Raw genomic sequence first — 21,861 nt, 5'->3', positions numbered from 1 at the left:
ATCACAGACCCTCCTAGTAGTGTGGTCATTGATAGGAAAGTCTTACTAGGACATTTTTCTCTTTCCTTTGCATCCCCAGTGCTAGGCACCATACCTGGAACATAGATGGTGCTTATTGTTGTTGTTATACGAGTAGCTTGCTCCTCTGAAAGCCTGGTTAAACGCGACGGTGTGAATGGGAAGAGAGAAGACTTTTCTACCTTTCATGCCTGAGAGTTGTGAAGAATTAATCCCCCTGTTTCTTTTTGTAGTAGCTGAACAAGAGGTTTAGAATAAGAAACAAAATGCTAATAGGCCCCTTTGCTGAGTCCTAGTCATCAGGGCTGCCTTCCTTGGTTGCATTTGAAAGGAAGTTGGCACAATGCCTAGAACTGCTGTACTAAATAACAGGGGGTCTGGTGTCTGTGCGTGTGTGTTTGTATGTTTAGTACAAGTCAAGAAGTCTTTGAATTTCCCTCAGGAATTGACTGGGATGCTCTAACAGCTTCTCAGCATGTACAGGGTCACACAGTTTTGCTTCAAAGCTGTAAACAAATATATAATCCATATTGTGTTTTAAGAAGACAATTGGTTCAAAGTGTTTGGCTAAATATATTTAACACCACAATCTAGAAAGGAAAAATGATGTCACACACTGGCAGAAGGTTCCAAATATTTAAACCGGATCTTGATGAAAAGAAAAAAAAATCTGGATTTTACTTGATCTGCTTAGGATTAAGAATGTTTAAAAAGGTATGTTTTAATTTGGGGAATTTTCTATAACCAGCTTTGTTCCGGGACTTTTCCCTTTCTCTTCCAGTTTGTAAGACGTGTATTGAAAGCCATCCAAAAGAATGAATTGGGGAAACCCAAACCCAAACCAGGAAATTGGGTTAAAGTTTATAATTTGTAAAGAGAGGCCTTTTCAAGCAGCAGGTGGACCCACTTCTCTGTGAATGAGGGAAGGAGGGCTTTGTAAAGGGATGTTTCTGGCTCATTTATTACTTCCCTTCAACCTGGCCATACTTTTTTTTTATCGCCCTCCATTTTGACTGAAGGAAAATAAAGCCTAGGGGTCTCATCTAGAATCCTGAGAAGACCTATGGTTGTGGGACAGTGGCCTCTCCCATGTTTTTGCAGACTGTCCTCCATGACTGGAGGACATCTCCTTTAAAGGTTCAGCTCAGCTGACACTTCCATGATTCCTCACGTTGTTAATGACCTCCCTATGTGGCCCCCAACATTACTTTTCATTTGCTTATTTGTATATGTGTTGTTTGGGGCAGCTAGGTGGTACAGTGGATAGTGCAGTGGGCCTAGAGTCAGGAATACCTGAGTTGAAGTCTGGCCTCAGATGCTTGCTTACTAGCTACGTAACTCTGGGAAAGTCACTTATCCCCTATTTGCCTTAATTTCTCATCTGTAAAATGGGGACACACTGTAGAAGGAAATGGCAAACCGCTGCAGTATCTTTGCCAAGAAAACCCAAAATAGAGTCATGAAGAATCGGACAGAGTGGGAATGACTCAACAACAACAGTAACAACTACAACAACAACACGTGTTGTACCCTGTCACCCCCAGTAGAATAAAGTTCCTTGGGACTACTTTTGTCCATAGTAGATTATATACATATATACACATGTGTATGCATGTGTGTGAGTATGTATGCATATATATGTAATGCATGTATATGTGTGTATATATATACACACACATATACATGCATACATACATATACATATTTATATATCACAGCTGTTTCAGTTGTATCCAACTCTTTGTGACCCCATTTTCAGGTTTTCTTGCCAAAGATACTGGAATAGTTTGCCCCTTCCTTCTTCAGTGTGTCCCCATTTTACAGATAAGGAACTGAGGCAAATAAGGATTAAGTGACTTACCAAGGATCAAAAGTGTATCTCAAAAGTCTTATTGTAGTTTTACCTGCTCTAAGACTTTTGGAATACTGTGTGTGTATATGTGTGTATATATACACACATACGTGTACACACATGCATATACCTATACATATGCATATAATTAAGCACGCCTGTAATACATGCATGTACACAATGCACACCTGTATAGATTTACATGCATATATGTATATGTATTCCACGTGTATGTGTATATACACACGTACACTTACACATACAGTATTCCAAAAGTCTCAGAGCAGGGTAAAACTGCAGTGACTTTTGAGACATGCGGTATGCGCTGGCTGAGTTGAGTTTGGTTAAAGATGTGTGATGAAAAAAATGGTGACAGAACATTTGTTTCTGAAAATTTTCCCTTCCTTTGGGGGCTCTCACTTCTACTTGGGAATTTGAGGTTTTTACTTGAAGAGGAGTGAAATGCTGATATAGTCCGCACACTGGCCAGGGATTTAGGAAATACACTTTTTCCTTTTGGTTATAAATTTGCTGGTGGAGGAAACAGAATTCTTTTTTGGCCAATAATCCCTAACTGCCCAGATCTGCTCTGGCCACTCTTGCTTCAGACAACTGGTTATCAGTAGTGCTCTGAGGGAATTGTCAGTGCTTTTAGTATGAAGTGCAAAATATTTCTGAGATGTCTAACATCTCCCCTCACCTCTCCTCCATACCTGGTTTTCTTCTTTCTATTTTAAAAAATTCATTGGACGGAAACAGTTGATTGTCTCAAAGGGAAAAATACTGCTTTTATAGGAATATGACTGGGCAGGTGCAGAGGAAGTAGATACGGAGTGGGAAAAGCCAGGACATGCTTGCAGACCATTGCAGCAACAAGGTGGGTCGGCACATTGCACTCTGAGAAGTTATTCATCACATTATACTATGCAATAGTGGATTAGAGTATACTGGGCTTGCAGTCAGGAAAATCCAAATTCAAATCCTACTTCTGACATAAACCTCACTGGTGTATGAACTTTACAACTCTACACCCCTAGAACTGATGTATTAAATCCTAGCTAGAATGTGATCTCTCTGAGGTGGTGGAATTTCCTATGCTAACAAGAACCACAGCATACTTTGTATCATACTTAATCCATATGGTTAACCCATTTGTCCATTGCTCTAGTGGGTAGAGAGCTGGCGTTGGAGCCAGGGAGACCTAGGTTGAAGTCCCACTCAGACACAGACTGGCTGTGGAATCCTGATTCAATCATTTAACTTTTAGTTCTCTTTTGTTGTTGAGAAGGGTTTTTTTTTCAGTCATGTCCTATTCTACTCTACCCCCATTTGGGGTTTTCTTGGCAGAGATACTAGAGTGGTTTGCCATTTCTTTCTCTAGCTCATTTTACAGATGAGGAGACTGAGGCCAACAAGGTTAAGTGACTTGCCCAGGGTCACACAACAAGTGTCTGAGGCTGGATTTGAACTCAGCTCTTTCTGATTCCAGGCCTGGCACGCTATCCACTGCACCACCTAGCTGTCCCTTAGTACTCTAGATCTAGATAACCCTTTAATACTGCACTTTGCAGAGAAGGTGCTGACCTACATTTGTAGAGGGAGCTTCCTTTTCTAGGAGTTCCCTTTATCAGGGAAATCAGGTCCAATATCACTCATGCTGTATTTACAAAGATAATTTAGACATAGACCCTTATCTCAAGAAAGACACACAGAGTCAAATAACTATGAAAAAAGGGAGAATGTGATAAGTACAACAGGAGGGCTAGGAGAAATAGAAGGGAAAAATGACTTTCATTTGGGAGAAACAAAGTTAATGGGACTGCTTAGGGTCACTCAGGTAGTAGGGGACTGAGTCTGGATTTGAACTAAGGTTTTAGGACTCTGCATCCAGTGTTCTACCCACTGTGCTTTCTAGCTGCCTCAGATGAGTAAGGTGGGATGGGAATCCATTCTAGGCATGGAGGGTGGACATAGGAAAGGGCGTAGTAAGAACAGGGGACAGAGAATAGTTTACTTTAGCCAGAAGAGTAGGGAAAGGGGAGTAATAGAATTGAAGCTATAAGAGTAGGGTGTAGTCAAAGTGTATAGGGCAGTAAATGCCAGTTTAGGGACTTTATATTTTATGTGGTAGGGAATCATGTACCATTGGTATATCACTGAAAGTTTTTGGAAGAGTGATCAACAAGGTGAATTGAAGTATGAACTGAAGTACAGGTAACTGGGATTCTAGGGAGGCCCGTTAGGAAACTATTTCAATAGTCTGATTGAAAAAAAGGGGTGAAGCAGAGCTAAGGTTGTTGCAATGGCAAAAAAAGGGCATGTGGAAGAGATATATTGCAAGGGTAAAATCTGTAGGACTTGGCAAATGATTGGATGGCTGCTGTCCTTTGTTCTCCAAGAGGACCAAAATGGCATCACCGTGTAGGAGTGAAGGGACAGTGTGTCTTACTGTGGCTGATCAGACCAATATGAGCTTGGAATGCTCTACCACAGGTCAGGTGCATATAATCCATGTGAACCTTTGAGGTGGATTCTCTAAATTTGTGCATCTTGTGTTTCTTTTGAGCTACTTCCATTCTGCTGTGCTCATGAGAGCACAGCACTTTCTCTGATGTGGGCATATCATGCTGAGAAGTCCTGTGCCGGTGTCTTCCATGTCTCACAGTCAATTCCAAAGTTCTTCAGAGAGACCTTGAGTGTCACTTCTTCTGACCACCATCTGAGCATTTGCCTTGTGTGAGTTCTTCATAAAATAGTCTTTTAGGCAAGCTTATGTTTGGCATTCGAAAAACACGGCCAGCCCATCAGAGTTGTGCTCTCTGCAGTGGAGTTTGAATGCTTGGCAGTTTAGTTCGAGAAAGAACCTTAGAGTCTGGTATCCTATCCTGCCAGGAAGATTCTTCAGAATCTTCCTAAGACAATTCAGATGGAAGTGATTCAGTTTCTTTACATGGCACTGGTATACTGTCCAGGTTTCATGGATATTCAACAGTGAGGTCAGCAAATGATTGGACTTGAAACATTGGTGGTGGTGGTGGGGAGTCCAAGATGACACCACATTGGGAGTCATTGAAAGGATAATGTTGCCATCAGGAAGCAGAAAAAGTATGGAAAGTGTAGAAAGGCTTTATTTACAGTGGAAAGGAGGGGAGATGAAAGTTTATTTCTGGAGGTACTTGAGTGTGATATGCCAGGAGGACAACCAGGTAGAGATTTCTAGCTAATATATGTGTGTATTCACATATAAATATGTTTGTATTTCTATATGTATACACACATGCCTGGAACTCTGGATAGAGGTTGGAGGATAAAGAGAGATTCAGGAGCTCTCTATAAATTGATGTTAATTGAAGCCATGGACATGCATGAGGTTGCCAAGGGAAAATTACACACACACAGAGAAGAGTTTCAAGGACAAAACCTTCAAGAATACAGGAATACATACAGATGGAAGGAAGATGAGAAGCTAGCAAAGAAGACAGAAGAGGAAGAAACACAAAAATGTTGTATTGTAGAACACAAAGGAGGAGACAGTCAGTTGCTCAAGAAGTATTTATTGCCTGTTCTTTTCTAGGTATTGTGCTAAGCACCAGGGATGAAAGAGAATGAAAGGACAATCTGCTGTCAGGAAGCCCACATTCTAATGAGGGAGACATGTAAACAATGGTATACAAGCAAGATGTATATTCAGCATAAATTAGAGAAAATAAACAGAAGGAAGGCATTGGCATTAAGAGGGTTCTAGAAAGGTTTTTTGTAGAAGGTAGAATTTTATCTGGCACTTGAAGGAAGCTAGGAGCTTCCTAGGAGCTGGAGATGAGGAAGGGAAATATTTAAGGCATGGGGAAGTCAGTGTAAATGCCCACTGTCAGGAGATGGCGTGTCCTATATAAGGAACAACAAAGAGGCCAGTGTTGTTGGAGGCAGAGCATGTGTTTGTGTTTATGTGTGTGGGGTGGGGGGTGGGGAGATGGAGGAAATAAGGGGTAAGAACACTGGACAGTTAGGAGGTAAGATTGGGAAGGGTTTTGAATGCCAAACAGGATTTTCTGTTTGACCCTACAGGTAATAGGGAACCACTGGAGTTTACTGATTAGGGCTAACATGGTCACATCTGTGCTTTAGAAGGAAAAATTTCACAACTGAGTGGAGGATGGACTGGAGTGGAGAGAGACTTGAAATAAGGAGACCAACCAGTAGGCTATTGCAATAGTCTGGGCATGAGGTGATTAGGGTCTAGACGAGGGTGGTGGCAATGTCAGAGGACAGAAGGAGGTGTATATGCTACCGTTACACTGGTGCCAGATTTCTCTCCTCACCTCACACAGTCTCTATTTCACTAGATTTCTGATTGTTCTTCCTGTAACAAGTCTTTCCTCACTCTGGCCCATCTTCCACTCAGCTGTCAGATTGATCTTCCTAAAGCATAGTTCTGACCATGTCACCTCTCCATTCAGTGAATTTCAGTGGCTTCCTATTACTTTCAGGATCAAAAAACCCCTCTGTTTGGCATCCAGAGCCCTTCGTAACCTGGCCCCTTCCTCCCCTTCCCACAAACTTCAATCCAGTAACACTCTCCTCTGTTACTCTTCCTTGCCTAGGATGCTCCGTGCCCCAACACTGGGCATTCCACCATACCTGGAATACTCTTCCTCCTTATCTCCATCTCCTGGCTTCCTTGGCTTTCTTCAAGTCCCAGCTAAAATCTCATCTTCTACAAGATGCCTTTCCCAATCTCCCTTAATTCTTGTAACTTCTTTCTATCGGTTATCTCCAAATTATCTTGTATATATCTTGTTTGTATGTGGTTGTTTGCATGTTTTCTCCCCCATTAGACTGTGAGCTCCTTGAGAGCAGGGGCGGGTTTTTCCTCTTTTGGGATCCCAAGCAAGCACTTAGCACTGCGGCTGGCATATAGTAGGTGCTTAATAAATGGTCATTGATGTGAGTTGACTCCATAAAGTAGGAAATCAAGTCATTTACTAAGAGAAAGGATAGAAAATGTGGAATTGGGGGCTTGAAAGGAAAGGAAGACTTTTTTGCACTTGCCCCTTTGAGGAGTATGATAGAGTCAATAACCAAGTCAATAACCACATGTATATATTTGTATCTGTAATATATATTGCAAATATATTATTATACTTGATTACGTGGAAGATACAAAAGAAGTAGAAGGCACAGGCTCTTAAGGAATTTATGATGGGGAGACAAGACACATTTGCATGATACAACAGGAGAATAATTTCAACCAACCTATAGGTAAGAGGTTACTGTAAAGAAAGTTCTCAAATATTTTTGGTCATGTAAGTCTCCACTAGTGAATAATTATAATAATAAAATGGGAGAGGTAGGATCATGTTTACTCTGTCTGTCTGTCTGTCTCCATATCAGAGCCATAGCCTGGAATTTTGATGCACGAGGAAAATACAGTTTAGGGGATGGGGGTAGTGGAGATGGTGGTGTTTTGGGGACTATTTTTCACCCCAGTGCTCTTCCAAGGAATGTTTGATAGCTACACTAACACTTTTCCCCAGGTTCAGTGTGGTAAGGAGAAATGTATCCCCCATCTTGGAGCAGTTCAAGGCCTGGGGGGCCCAGGACCCAGTTTGTCTATGTTCTACAAGAATTCCTATGTCATGGGAAGCACTCTTCCTCCCCATCCCTCTACCACAAGCAACCCTGTTTTTCTCCTCTGCATCTCCCCTACTCTATGAATGTGGAGTGTGGTCAAGGTACCATTTTGAAGCCTGCCTCTTATTCCCAGTCTGCATTGGAACCGTGCTGCTCCTCTGCCTAATTTGTACCTCCTCCCAAGGAGGAGCAGCATCCATGCCAAAGACTCCATCTCCCCTCCCATCCTTATCTTATGACCAGCCTACGGGAACCTACAATCTCCTTTTCCTCTTGTTCTCTAAGGACTTCCTCTAAGTTGGGAGGTCAGCACCCTGGGACAGAGCTCTAGTTGCTGCATTCCTAGTTACATCCTAGCATTTTAAAGTCACAGGCATGTGACTTTATCTCAGACTTTTGAACTAGATTTTAATTTCATTTCTACAAAGTTGCCATGTTCAAAGTGCAACATAGACAAGGTCATGCAGCCTGATTCCACCCTGCTCTTCTAGAACAGTGTCACACACATCCCTTTGCACCCTGACTCTATTCTGTACCACCAGCCTTGCTGCTTCACTTTTTCCTAATAGCCAGTCTATGGTCTGTGTAACAAGAGTTTCTCTGGCTTTCATGCATGTTTAATCCATCATACTTGCGTTGTTACAATACACAGTGTTTATTTTTCTTCATAAAAAAGATGCAAGCTGTGCTCTTCCAAATGCGAGAAGCTCAGAATATTTTATTTGTTTGTGAAGAGACAGACTGGATGGCACAATTTCAATCAAACTATGAAATGTAGCCTGGCATGCCTAAAAAGAAATAGGGAGGAAAGAATAACATTTTGTCCTCTTCTGGTCTTTTCTTTCCTTCTAAGAGGTTTGAGTACTATTCATACAGATTAACTCATTAATTCCTAGGTGTTATGAATAGAAAGAAAACTTTCTATCCCATTCTAATTATTACCAACATAAATGAGAGAGGCTGGGGAGAGTAGGAAGCTAGAAGCTGCTGCCAATAGCCCCAAACCGCCTCTTTTTCATTCTGAGGTTACCCAGATGCTCCAGTAGTCCTCATCTTGCCACTGGACCCAGATGGCTCTGAAAGAGAGAGTGAGGCCAATGACCTTGCACAGCCCTCCCTCACTTAAATCCAATTCACTTGCAAGTCATGGCATCACCTTCCTGATGTCATGATCCTCTTCGAGAATGAAGGACAAGCAACAATAACAATAAACAACGACAATCCATAGGCAGAGATAGTCCAAGTCTCTGGACTGGTATACTCCAAACTAGCCTTTTGTGCTCTGAAGGTAGAGTTAAGTATATTACGAACAAGGGCTCTTTGGGATACAGCAATGTTCTTTACTCAGATGGCTAAGTGTATATTTACATGTATTTTATGCATTCCTAGGGAATGTCTCATATATTGGACTATGCTGTAAGCTTGAGACCCTGGGACACAGAATACATCAAAAGACTGGGCAATGATGTCACTGTGTTACGAGGTCAACAGCAGTTGCATCCTTTACCATACATTCTGAACCCTTTTTTTTTCCTCAGCTGTTCCTGTGCCAGAGGTCAAGGGACTCTTTCAATCAGTACGTATGCAATTTTAATGCTAATGCAAAATTACAGAGTAATGTGGGGAGTGGTGTCTTATCTAGTATCCCCTCAGAATCAAGATAGATTTTAATGCCATTTCTCATTGCTTTTTTTGGAATTACGAATTAGTTTATAAAGATGAGGAAAAACTTTGCATAATCATATCATTTTGTGATTTATGCCACTAATACAAGAATACACACCTCTAAATTACCTTATAATTTGTAGCATGTTTTGTAATCTCTGAATTATTAGTCCCACAAGTGAAATGCTTGATTCTTTCTACTGTAGAGGCCTTTGAAGATTAGTCATTTGAGCCCAAAGCTAACAGACAACACACTACAAGGTGTCAGTAAATATTTATCCATTGATTCATTTTACTAATTGAATTACCAATATTTATTAAGTTCCTACTCTGTACAATGCACTATGATGGGCATTGAGAGAGATACAAAGTTTAGATAAGACACCATCCCTATTGTGGAAATTACAGTCTGGTAATGGGATAAGATACTAACATGTAACTGTAACATAATATTATACAATAAGTATGCTAGAAAGTCATAAAGCAAAACACTATGTGAGGTCTGAGAAGGAAGGTTGCTACAGACAGGGTGGATTAGGGAAGACAATGGAGGGATTTGAGTTTTATTTTAATGGCTATGCAGGAGTTCAACAAGGATCAAAGGGACTTTTTGGGCAGAGGGAAGAATCTGAGAAAAGCCACAGAAACAGAAGACTGTAGAGACTGGGAAGTAGAGAATGGGCTAGTTTGGCAAGAATGTAGAATGGTTGTGGTTGTTGTTCAGCTCTTTCAGTCATGTCTGACTCTGTGGTCTCATTTTGGGGGATTCTTGGCAATGAAAACCTCCCTCTCTCCTTCCTCCCTCCCCTCCCTTCCTTCCTCCCTCCCTCCCTCCCTCCCTCCCTTCCTTCCTCCCTCCCTTCCTCCCTCCCTCCCTTCCTTCCTTCCTTCCTTCCTTCCTTCCTTCCTTCCTTCCTTCCTTTCTTCCTTCCTTCCTTCCTTCCTTCCCTCCTTCCTTCCTTCCTTCCTTCCTTCCCTCCTTCCTTCCTTCTTTCCCTTCCTCCCTCCCTTTCTTTCTTCCTTCCCTCCTTTTCTTTCCTCCCTCCTTCTCTCTTTTTCTTCCTGCCTCCCTCCCTCCCTTTCTACTTTCCTCCTTTCTTTCCTTCCTCCTTCTTTCTCTTCCCTCCCTACTTTCCTCCCTCCCTTCCTTCCTTCCTTCCTAATCCTAAACTGAGTTGACTATGCTATACCAAGTTACCACAGGTTAAACCTAAAGCTTTAACCAGGGGAGGGGAACCTATGTCCTCAAGGCCGCATGTGGTCTTCTAGGTCCTTGGGACTGGCTTTTGACTGAGTCCAAGTTTTATAGAACAAATCCTTTTATGAAGGGGATTTGTTCTATGAAGTTTTGATTCCATCAAAGGGCACACTTGAGGACCTAGAGGGCCACATATGGCCTTGAGGCCACAGCTTCCCCACCCCTGCTTTAAACTGAGCTAAGACTTTTGGGACACCCTGTGTTATAAAAGAAAGCTGAAATATTGAAAAGACTTTGCTGTTGGATCCATATAAAAGGTCAGGAATATGATTAGGCAGGTGATTACAAAGACTTACTGCCTAAGTTTTGTTTCTGTGTCTTCCTGGATTTCCCTTACTCCCAACTTCTGTATTCATCTATTTGCATTGAAGAGTAGAAGGATTTGATGACTGAGAAACTGGGAGACCCTCGTCTCTGAGAGCCCTTGGTATTTCGTTAGGAAGGAAGTCTCTAGTTTGGATACTGACTATGTGTAATCTAGCCATTGAAAATTAAGCGCGAAACCATAAGGAATCTTTACCTTAAGATACACTGAGATCTCAGATAGAGAGGCAAGCCCTGTGATCGAGCCCTGTGATTGGAAATAATGGCTTCAAAAATAGAATGGCATCTGAAGGCACTAGCTAGCTAGAAAGGCCATTGTTCTTGTACTAAAGAACTTGGTGTTTGGGACAAAGAATTTTGAAAAAAGTCTGTTCTGGCCAAAGCTCTGAAAGGAATAGACAGAGCAATCCTTCAGGAAAAAAAGCCTAGAAGGATTTTTTTTCCTACCTAGGAAGACCTCTGCCTACTCACATGGATGAATGGATTAAAGATATCTATTTTATAAAAGATCACAGCTGGGGGAGGGGGGAGAAGAGCCTAAGGGCCACATGTTTTGCTCATATGTGTGCTCCTCCAGATACATGCCTTGATCATATGTTTCCTGTGTGTGTCTACTCTTACCATTGATGGTGTATGTGTATTTGTAGGACAATATGTCTTTGGCTTGAAGATGAAATATTTTGTTGCTTTGGCCTGTACTATGCTATTTCATTAAATACCTTTGCTTTGAACTAAATTGCCCTCCACCTAACTAGTAAACACATAGTGAGGGCTCTTGAGCTATGATTTTAAATGGGTGTAGATGCATGCAATACCTAGAACCTGGGACAGATTCCTCTGAGGTACTCACGCTGTGAATAGGGATAGTGAGGCTCCTCCCAGGTGCTATGCTGATAATGATAATTGACAGTTATATATTGTTTTAAAGCTTGAAAAACTATATACATCATTTTATTATACTATGCATATATTTAATAGCAAAAAAAAGTTTATAATGTGCCTACTATGTGCAACACATAAAGAATGTATAGCTTCTGCCCTCATGGAGTTCACAGGCTAGTGGGGGCTTAGCACATACACCAGGCAGAATGAAACAGGAGTTGTGTCAACTCAGGGAGTTTGCTGGCATTGGCCTCATTATCCCGAAAACGTTAGTGCCAACTAAATTGTAAAGTGAATTCGAACTACCGAAGTTCCAGAAGAAAAGATTTTGAGGGCAATTTGGAAAAAAACAAACTCAAAAGATACTTGGTAACTTAACCTTCTCTTGTTTGTACAGAATCTGTGGGGCCTTATCTTTATAATGAGGGACAGTGGATCTTTCTGGTCAAGTATTTGCTGCCCATGATCTCCAGACCAATCTTTTTGTTTCTCATTTTTGTCTACGGAAAACACGGTAGTCCCATTTCAGGCGTTCTTTAGGGAAAACATGGTCTTTTAGCCAGGAACCAGTGGAGAGCTTCATTGCCAGGCAAATCTGCTTCATTTAGAACTGGGAGCTGGAACAGTTTTCAACAGAATGTTTAATGAGCTGGAGCTGGTGAAACAGGCAATAATCTTCTTGGCCTGCTTAATCATACTGTCTCCACTGTACTGTCTGCAGTGATGTGTTTTTATTTCTTCACTTTTTATTAGCTCCCAGCTAAAGGCCAAGCTACATGGGTCCCTGTGGTCATCTTTTCTCCAGCAATGGAAAGCATGGTGGAATATTAGCATATAGCACATTTAATATGCTCTTCTACCACTATTTACAGTTAACAGAGATAATTTAAAATGAAGATTTTCATAATGGCAAGTTGTTTTCAAAATATTTTCAATGGAAAAATCTATTTGCCAAGCAGGGTCATTCCCTTTTATGCTTGGATTACCCAAATAAGCAAGCTTCTCTCATTAAAAAAAAAAATGCGGTTGGTGATAGAAGCCAAAAGAAATTGCTACTCAAAGGAACCCATAAGGGAGATAGCATGGAAGGGCTAAGTATGATGGGAATATGTAAGTCATAAATTTGAGAATGTCATCTTTGTCTTATACAGGGCAATAATATATGCTTCCTTAAAACCTATAGGCTGTTTTTTTTTATCTACAGATTTTTAAGAAAACAGAAGCCCTTAACTCACTAATCTGTGTGATTAGACAAAGAAGCTAATATTCTATAATATAAAAGAACAAATATTTATTAAGCTGCTACTATGGCAGGGCAGAAGCCTTGACTAGGGGCTAAGGCAGATAATAAATTTAGATGAGATATGATCCTTGCCCTTGAGGGAAATGATTATTAATAACCAATGATTTGGAGAGATTCAGATTTCCCCCGTTTTCTTAGATCCTCATTTTAAGATCTCAATCTCTGAAGGTTGAGCTAACTTTTTTCTCTTTCCAGACTCTACCAGGAAGAGCAGCTGTTCTACTCAGGTTTGGGTGGGGATAAATTCTTTGAATAGAATTCTTTGCCCAAGGCTGGTGGTAACTTAAGTGAATGAGTAATCAAAGTTCAGGTCCAGCTCCTCGTTATAATATTCATTCTCTCATTAACTGCTAACCAGAGTTGATTGCACCTTGGGGAACATGCCTCTTCCAAAAGGACGCATAAGCAGTGAGTCTGCCACCTTGATTGTCTTTGGTCTAAGAGAGAGACTGCCAAATGACCATCCATTTATTAAAAAGCTGGCATTATTAATAAAATGGTTAAATTACCCAGAAATTATGTCTCTTAAATCTTTTTAAATTCTATACTCTCAGGAAGCTAGCAGTCTACAAGAGGGTGCAAATAATTATAATTAGTGGTATCACTAAAAAGTTCTGAACCATTGAAGACATTCTAAGCATACAGAGTCAACTAATGAATGAAAAAAACATTTAGTAAGCAGCTGTTGAGTTCAAGGCATTGTGCTAAGTGCCGGTGACACAAATAGAAAAGTTAGATAATTCCCAGAGTTTATATTCTAATGGGGAAGATAAAACATATCACAGGGATGGCATGTCTCTCCAGCAATTTAAGTGCCTGATACAAAGTCCAAAGTGTAAAATCCTCTTTTTTTTCCTCTTGCTGCTGCTACTCCTATTGGCTGTTCTTTTTTTTTCTTTTTCTTTTTTTTTTTAAACAAAGCTGCAAACAAAGCTGATCCATGCCCTTTCCAAAAGCAATGGTAATATTGATTTTATTACTGTGACCAAAACAAGCATTAGGACAAGTCAGTCGTGACAGGGCTGATGGCAAGGTATGAAACAAGGTCTGATCTGGGGCTAGCATAATGAGCTAGGAGAGTTTATGCTCACTCACAGTCCAGATTGCTCAACCACACAGAATAACTTCCCCAGGGATTAGGGACACAGTTTTTGGCAGTCCAATAGCAAGGCGGTTGGAGTGGATAGAACAAAGACTTATGGGTCTTAGAGCACAGTTCTTAGTAATAGAAGGGAGGGAAGAGTCCAGTTTGGTTGGAGCACAGAATTTAATCCAATCCAACAGGCATTTGTTACATGCCTACTGTGTGCAAGGTGCTGTTCTACATGATACTAAAAAGAGACAATAGAAAATAGTCCTGGCCCTCAAAAAGATTACTTTCTTCTGGATGATGCCCTTTTATATTTGAAAAGAACTTGCTTTACGACAAATGTGAGATAGGTAATATGAAAGTATTATTGTCCCAATTTTATAGATGAGAAAATGAGGCTCTAAGAATTACAGTGACTTGCCTATGATGATAAAACTAGTAAATGTCTGTAGAAAGAATTGAACTCAATCATCTTAACTTCAAACTCTATATACTATTCATCATGCTACACTGCCTTTAAGGCTATCATGATGCCCTTTCCAACAAAAGTCCTTTCCTGATGCAACACCTCCCCCCCAACTTCTTAGCGCCTTTTCCTCTGAAATTGCTATATAGACACAATTATGTTGTGTGAATATAGTTTGTCTATGTGTATATAGATATACGTATTGTATATATTGTATATATTTATGTAAATTTATATATTTCATTGTGTATTCATTTCCTTGCCCTCTCCCCTTCCCATCCCCCAACATCCTAGAAGCCAGTCACATACTTGAAGAAAGCTATGCCTCCCCAAGTCTTCTCCTGGCTAAATACCTCCAGTTCCTTTAATAGGTCAGCATATAATATAGAAACTATTTCTTTTGCCATCCTGGTCCTACTGTTATGAAAACCCCCATGCTTGAAGATATTCTAAAATGTGTTTCCCAGACCTCCAGATGTGGTTTGAACAAGCCAGAGTACAATAGAACTGTCACATCCCTACTTCTTACACTGAGCCTCTTTGAATGTAACAAAGGCTGGCATTAGCTTTTTTTTTTTTTGAGGCAATTGGGGTAAGTGACTTGCCCATAGTCACACATCTAGTAAGTGTCTGAGGTTGGATTTGAACTCTGGTCCTCCTGACTCCAGGGCCAGTACTCTATCCACTGCTCCACCTAGTGCCCTAGCATTAACATTTTTTTTTTGGCTAGGCAATGGGGTTAAGTGACTTGCCCAGGGTCACACAGCTAGTAAATGTTATGTGTGTGAGGCCAGATTTGAACTCAGGTCCTCCTGAGTCCAGGGTCGGTACTCGATTCACTGTGCCACCTAGCTGCCCCAGCATTAGCTTTTATAATGGTTGTATCACACTACTGAGTCATATTGAGCTTATAGTCCATTAATATTCTTTGACTCTTTAAAATGAACTGTAGTTTAGCGTACCTTTCCCATCGTGTATTCATGAAGTTCATTTTTTTTTAACTGTGAGTGTAGAACTTTACACTTGTCCTCATTTAGTTTTGTGTTATTATATTCATCCTAGTAACTGTGAAATCTAATGTGTTGGCTATCCCTCCCAACTTTTATCACCTACAAATTTGACAAGCACACTTTCTATGGCTTTTATTAAGTCAGATTAAAAAATGTTGAGCAGTTGAAAACATATTGCTGGGACCTCCCAAGAGAAGTCTGTACTCAAGAAATTGACTTGTGATTCATCTACATAGCAGTGATTATTGAAGCTATGAGATTTAAGTCAATTCAACAAGAATTTATTAAGTGCCTACTTCTTTGGGGGAAAAATCATCATTCATGCATAAAGTAAGCACATAATATATAAGCAGGGGAAAAAAAGCACAGATCTAATATGAAAGGTATTTTGTTAATAATAGGACATGTTTTCCAAAGGGTACAATGGACGATTAGGGAAGGATGGGATAGGGAAACCACTCACAGAAGGAGTGGAACTGCCAGCCCATAGAGTGTAGGAAGGTAGGGGGAAGACACTTTGGGTAAGGAGAAAAATGAAGAGATAACAAAAAATAGAGGAGTGAAAGATCAAAGGAAAATCAGGAGAGCTTGATGACTTTGAAGCCAAGGAAGGAGAGGGCTCAATAATATCAAAAGTAGCAGAAAAGTCAAAGCAAATAAAGAGTCAAAAAAGGCCATTGGGTGTGGTGGTTAGGATGTTGTTGGTTAAACTGTGAGAGGGTAGTTTCAGTAGAAGTAGAAGGCAGATCATAAGGAGATAAGGAAAGATTGGGTAGTAAGAAACTGGGTCTAGATAACTTTCCATGGAGTTCAGCAGTGAAAGGGAGAAGAGAGATAGGATTTTTGTTGTTATTGTTCAGTCGTTTCTTCATGACTCCATTTGGAGTTTTCTTGGTAAAGGATACTCGAGTGGTTTGCCATTTCCTTCTCTGGCTCATCTGACAGATGAGGAAACTGAGGCAAACAGGGTTAAGTGAGTTGTCCAGGGTCATACGGCTAGTAAGTATCTGAGGCCATATTTGAACTCAGGAAGATGAGTCTTCCTGATTCCAGGCCTGGTACTTTATCAATGGTGCCACCTAACTGATCCAAAGAGTACTTAGATAATGTAGAAGGGTGAAAGAGAAGGTTTTTCATTGGAACTTGGGATTTCTAAGCATATTTGTAGGCAGGTGATAAGGGGGTAAGTGAAGAAGAAAAGACTGAAGATGCATAAGATATTCATTGGTGCTAGAAAAAATATATATTAACTACTTAAATATATATATATACATTATATATATATATATACACACACATATAATGTATATTTATAATCAATCTGGAGGAGACTATTTTCAAGTTTCCACATTCAAGAAATATTTTCTAATTGCCTCCATGTGCAGGGACAGCTGAGTGGTGCAGTGGATAGAACCTGCCTGGAATCAGGAAGACCTGAGCTCAGATCCAGCCTCAGATGCTTGCTAACTGTGTGACCCAGGGCAAGTCACTTAACTCTCTGTTGGCCTCAGTTTCCTCATCTATAAAATGAACTGGAGGAGGAAATGGCAAACTGCTCCAGCATCTTTGTCAAGGAAACTCCAAATAGGGTCAAAAGAATGGGACAGGACCGAAATGACTGAAGAGCAACATTATGTGCGAGGTACAGTTATCCTGAAAGACAGGGTTACTTTTTAATCTTTCTGCAGATCCCATTTCTTCAGTGTTTCAAACATTCAGTAGTCCAGAGGAGAGAAATGAGAGACACATGAAGGCATAAAGGGCTGCCTTCCACATGAAGAAAGAATCACAGACTCATGGAATTGAGTGCTGGACAGATCTTAGCGTTTATTTAGTCTAACCCTCCTCATTTTACAGATGAAAGCATTGAGGCCTAGAAAAGAATTGCCAGTGAATGAAGCATGAAAACAGAATTGAGGCATTCATGGATGTTTTCCTGACCCTTTGGTTATGACTGTGGCAAGCACCAATGGCATCCACCTTAGAAGAAAAGTTCTAAGCTCAGAGCAAGCCCCAAACTAGGGCCATAATAATTTTTTTTTACAAAAATTTTTATTCCTGTAAGTAGAGATTTTCAGCAGTAGATGAGCAGCAATGAGCATGTTTCTCATTATCCCATTGATCTTTTTTAATTATTTGTTTCCCCTTACAAACACAAATGTGAGTCACTGGTGGTGTGTGTTCATCCAGCTGCTCAGCTTGGAGGTGCTTGGCAGAGGGCCATAAAAGTTTCCCATATGAAATGCAAACATTGGTTTGCTATTAGGCTTTATCATATAGCCTGTTGTCAAGGTTTTTTAAAAATTTTGTTGGAGGTTAGACGGAGGTGGGTGGGTGGGAATGGGAGGTGAGAGGAAAAGAATGGAATTGAATCTTAGAATCATAGACTTTCAAAAGGGACCCCAGAGGCCATCTAGTCCAACTTATATTGGAAAAAGAATATCCTTGACAGTATAACTGACAAGTGGTAATCCAGACTTTACTCAAAGGGTTCAGGTGATGGGAAACATGCTGCTTCTGGAGGGAACTCATTCCCCTCATGGACCTCATCCATGATCCTGTGATTAAACTCATTCTGCTTGGCCCCAGAAAGCAGAACTAGGTGGAATTTCTTCTTATCTCAAGCCAGAAGTTGTCTATTTGCATTGGTAGGAACATTTCCTCACTCAGGAGGTCCCTGTTATGTTCTGGAGAAAACAGCTTGAATGGAGGCATAGATCACATGGTTATCAGATTTAAAGATGGTCCGAAACTAGATAGAATCAACATTCACAGAGATTCAAAAACCAAAATGATGAACTAAATCTAATAAAACAGAGTTTCATAAGAACAAATTTTAAGTTCTATTCTTGGGTCCAAAAAGTCAACTATGTTAATAGAGTATGAGAGACATGGCTTGACAGCAATTCCTGTGAAAGAGATTTGGTAGTTTTAATGGACTAGAAGCCCAATTAAGTCAACTGAGAGCCAAAAAGCTCTACTGAGAGCAGTTATGGGTTGTTAGGGTAAGGTGAGAGAATTAGAGACTGTGCTGCTGGGTATTTAACTCAGAGAAGAGAAGACTTAGTGGGCAAGGAGGAGGAAAGGGGAAGAGAAGGGGATTGTAATGGCTATATTCAATTATTTGTGATGTTGACTTGTGAAAGAAGGACCAGATTCTATTCTGCTTGACTCCAGAGGGTAGCCACAGGAGCAATGGGCAGATATTTCAGAGGAGCCATAAAGGAAAACTTTCTAGAAATAAGAACTGCCCATAAATGGAATGAGTTGTTTCAGGAGTTATTGGGCTCTCCAATATAGGAAACCTTCAAGAGGATGCTAGGTGATAGTTGGTTGGCTAGGTTGTAGGAGGGAATCACTATTCAGGTACAGGTTGGACTCCATGGTCTTTGAGATGCTTTTTAGCTCTGAGATTCTCATTCTGTAAGTGTGAGGCAGGGCATACTTTTAAATGTTGAATTTTTAAAAAGAAAGGAAGGCATTCAGAACAATAAAAAGGAGGCACTAACAACATGATAGGCATTTCCTGATGTGACTTTATCATTATGGCCCTAATGCTATGAGCCTCCTAATGGCTAGGAAAATAGCTGTTCCTCATACTTTTATGTCCCTGATGCCATGATAATGAAACATGAGTTTTTATGGACCTTAGAGATCATTTAATGTCTAACTTCCTTATTTTGAAAAAGGAGAAGACAGACTCTGAAAGGGGACAAGATAAATGAAAGGCTCATAATTCGTGAATGACAGAGCCTAGATTAAAATCCAAGCCTCTACTCCCAGTATGGGGCTCTTTCCACATTATACCACAGTGCTCTGGATTGGAAGAAATAATAATAATAATAATAATGATAATGATAATGGTAATAAGAAACAAGGTAACCCTAGAAGGGATACCTAAAGAGTTTGAAAATCACACCCCTTATTCTGGAGGTAAAAGCTGATTTTGAAGTGATCCATAGTGTTATGATGCTTTAAGCCCTTAACTCATGGGGCCAAATTCTGTTGTGCCACCAATTCTTGCATATCCTTTCTGTTAGTTGTCTAACAGGTCTGTGAAAATCCAGCTTAAGAGGATCATGCTTAAGAAGCCACTCCTGGAAATTTGGCCCTAGATGTGAACAGCAGTGATGTAAAACACTCTCCTTGAGGTTTGCCAGTTGATATTTGGCCAGAACTAGAGTTACTTTTAAAAGCTGATGAACTTTACAAGACCACCTTCCTTTGGCAGTCAGAACACATCTCTGAACACATCTTGTTCAAATCAGCCCCGAAATCCTTTGTGTAGCATTATCATAGGTGCAAAAGGGTAGCTGGGTGGCGTAGTAGAACTGGAGTTAGGAAGATTGCTCCTCCTGCGTTCAAATCTGGCCCCAGACACTAACTGTGTGCCCCTTGACAAGTCATTTAATCTTGTTTATCTCAGTTTCCTTATCTGTAAAATGAGCTGGAGGAGGAAATGGCAAACCACTCCAGTATCTTTGCCAAGAAAACGCCCAAAATGGGGTCACAAAGAGTCAGACACAATTGAAAAATGACTGAACAACAACAATCATAGATGTGACACCTCCAGAGGCAGAGGCCAACCCTTCCCAAATGGAGAGAGACTCACTACTGGAGTTTGCTGAACCTGGCTCACAAGAGCCAGTTGTTAAATTTTCAACATTAAAGTTAAAGTTTCAATATCAAATCAGGATTTGATTTATAGTTTTATTGATTGTCTAGATTTAAGAAACTGATAGAGAAAATGCAGGTTAAATTTAAAAAGTGCATTGAGTGTATTTTTTTTTGGGGGGGAGGATGGGGAGAGTCAGTTGTTAAACATTTACCAACACACCACTGCTTCTTGATCTCTTTGGAGAAATATGTAGTGAAAACAAGGGAACATGCATTTATTAAGTGCCAAGCACTGTGTTAAGTGCTTTGCAAATATTATCTCATTTGATCGTCACAATGACTTTGTAAAGTAGTACTATTGTCCACATTTTATAGGAAACTGAGGCAGACAGAGGCTAAGTGACTTGCCCAAAGTCACACAGCTAGTAGGTGCCTAAGGCCAAATTTGAACTCAGGTCCTTCTAACTCCCCATGTCCAGGGGTTTATACACTGTGCACTATTGAGGAAACTTAGTTAGCACAACAGATAGAAGGTTGGCCTTTGAGTCAGGAAGACGAATCCAAAACCAGCCCCAGACACTTTGTGACTTAGCTGTGTGGCTGACTCTAATGCTAGGTCTTAGAAGAGGGCAAACAATTCAGCAGTTCATACCTGAAGGCCATCAAGGTAATTCTTTGGGAATTAGTAACTGGAGTAGCAAGAGTTGTACCATGTGCCAGGCACTGTGCTAAGTGCTGAGATTACAGATATAAATAAGGAGAAAGATAGTCTGTACCCATAAGGAGCTTAAATTCTGGTGGGAGAAGACAACATAGAAAATGGAAAAGTGGAGCAGCGGTCTGGACAGTCATGGACTGGGCCTGCCTGGCACGGTGCTTCCTCGAGGGGAATTTAAAAGAGGAATGTACCAATTGGAGGAAGAAGCTGTAGTGTGAGAAGAAGGCTGCTGAGACGGAGGTAGAGGGCTTCTCAGGGTGGGATGAATGATGTTTGAAGAGTACCTCTAGGGCATGGGCAATGTCTTCAAATGGAGATTTGGGGAGGAACATACAGGTCCATGAGGATGAGGCCACAGAATTTGCCTTACACATAGGCAAGGCAGAAAGGTATGATATCAGGGATAGGAAGGTTCCTCTGAAAGTTGGGTGTTTTAAAAGCAAAAATAGGAAGGAGAAAGGAAAAGGTCACTGGGCACATCAGTGAAGCATCATGAGCAAGGTGAGTCGTAAATGATGGGAGGATAAGAGCCTTGAAAGACAAACATCTCTACGAGTTGGCTGAGGGCCACTGGCTTGCAACTGGGCCCAGACATGGAAGATGTGATTTTTCTTTCTTTTTCTTTTTTCTCTTCTCTTCTCTTCTTTTTCTTTTCCTTTCCTTTGCTTTTCTATTTTTTTCACAATCTTTTTCCTCTAAAATCTTAGGGTTGGGTTTTTTTTATAGCTTTTTCCCCTAAGCTTTCTGTTTTTCACATTATAGTCATTCAAAGATGTAATTTAGGATTCAAGGCTGGCTCATTTGACTTTACAAATTCTGGTAGGTTCTGCTGGAAATTTTTAACTCGAGCACAAATTCTGTAGGTTCTTGGAAAATAGTTGAGTACAGTGATGGCAGAAAACTGTCTGCTTCCTGAGGACCAACTGAGTCAAGTACAGAGGAGTTTGTCACCAATCTGCTGACTACTTTATAATAAATTGTTTGGCAATGAAAATCTGGGCAACGAAGGAAAATACAAAATGGCCCT

The 21,861-nt window shown here is 40.6% G+C and overlaps 1 protein-coding gene across 2 annotated transcripts in view; it reads left to right on the top strand.

The window, feature by feature from the left end:
- Window positions 1-21,861, top strand: part of AGTPBP1 (ATP/GTP binding carboxypeptidase 1) — a 229,603-nt gene that overhangs the window by 194,961 nt on the left and 12,781 nt on the right. For both annotated transcript variants that reach the window (XM_078152680.1, XM_078152679.1), the window contains exon 27: window positions 9,040-9,077. In XM_078152680.1, coding sequence (XP_078008806.1) covers window positions 9,040-9,077 — 38 coding nt within the window. The remainder of the gene's footprint in view (window positions 1-9,039; window positions 9,078-21,861) is intronic.

This window comes from Phascolarctos cinereus, unplaced genomic scaffold, assembly GCF_003287225.1.
Source record: "Phascolarctos cinereus isolate Bilbo 61053 unplaced genomic scaffold, phaCin_HiC Scaffold_4;HRSCAF=312, whole genome shotgun sequence".
Classification (NCBI taxonomy): Eukaryota; Metazoa; Chordata; class Mammalia; order Diprotodontia; family Phascolarctidae; genus Phascolarctos; species Phascolarctos cinereus.
The sequence above is the reverse complement of the archived record's forward strand: the minus strand, read 5'-3'. Positions and strand labels throughout refer to the sequence as shown.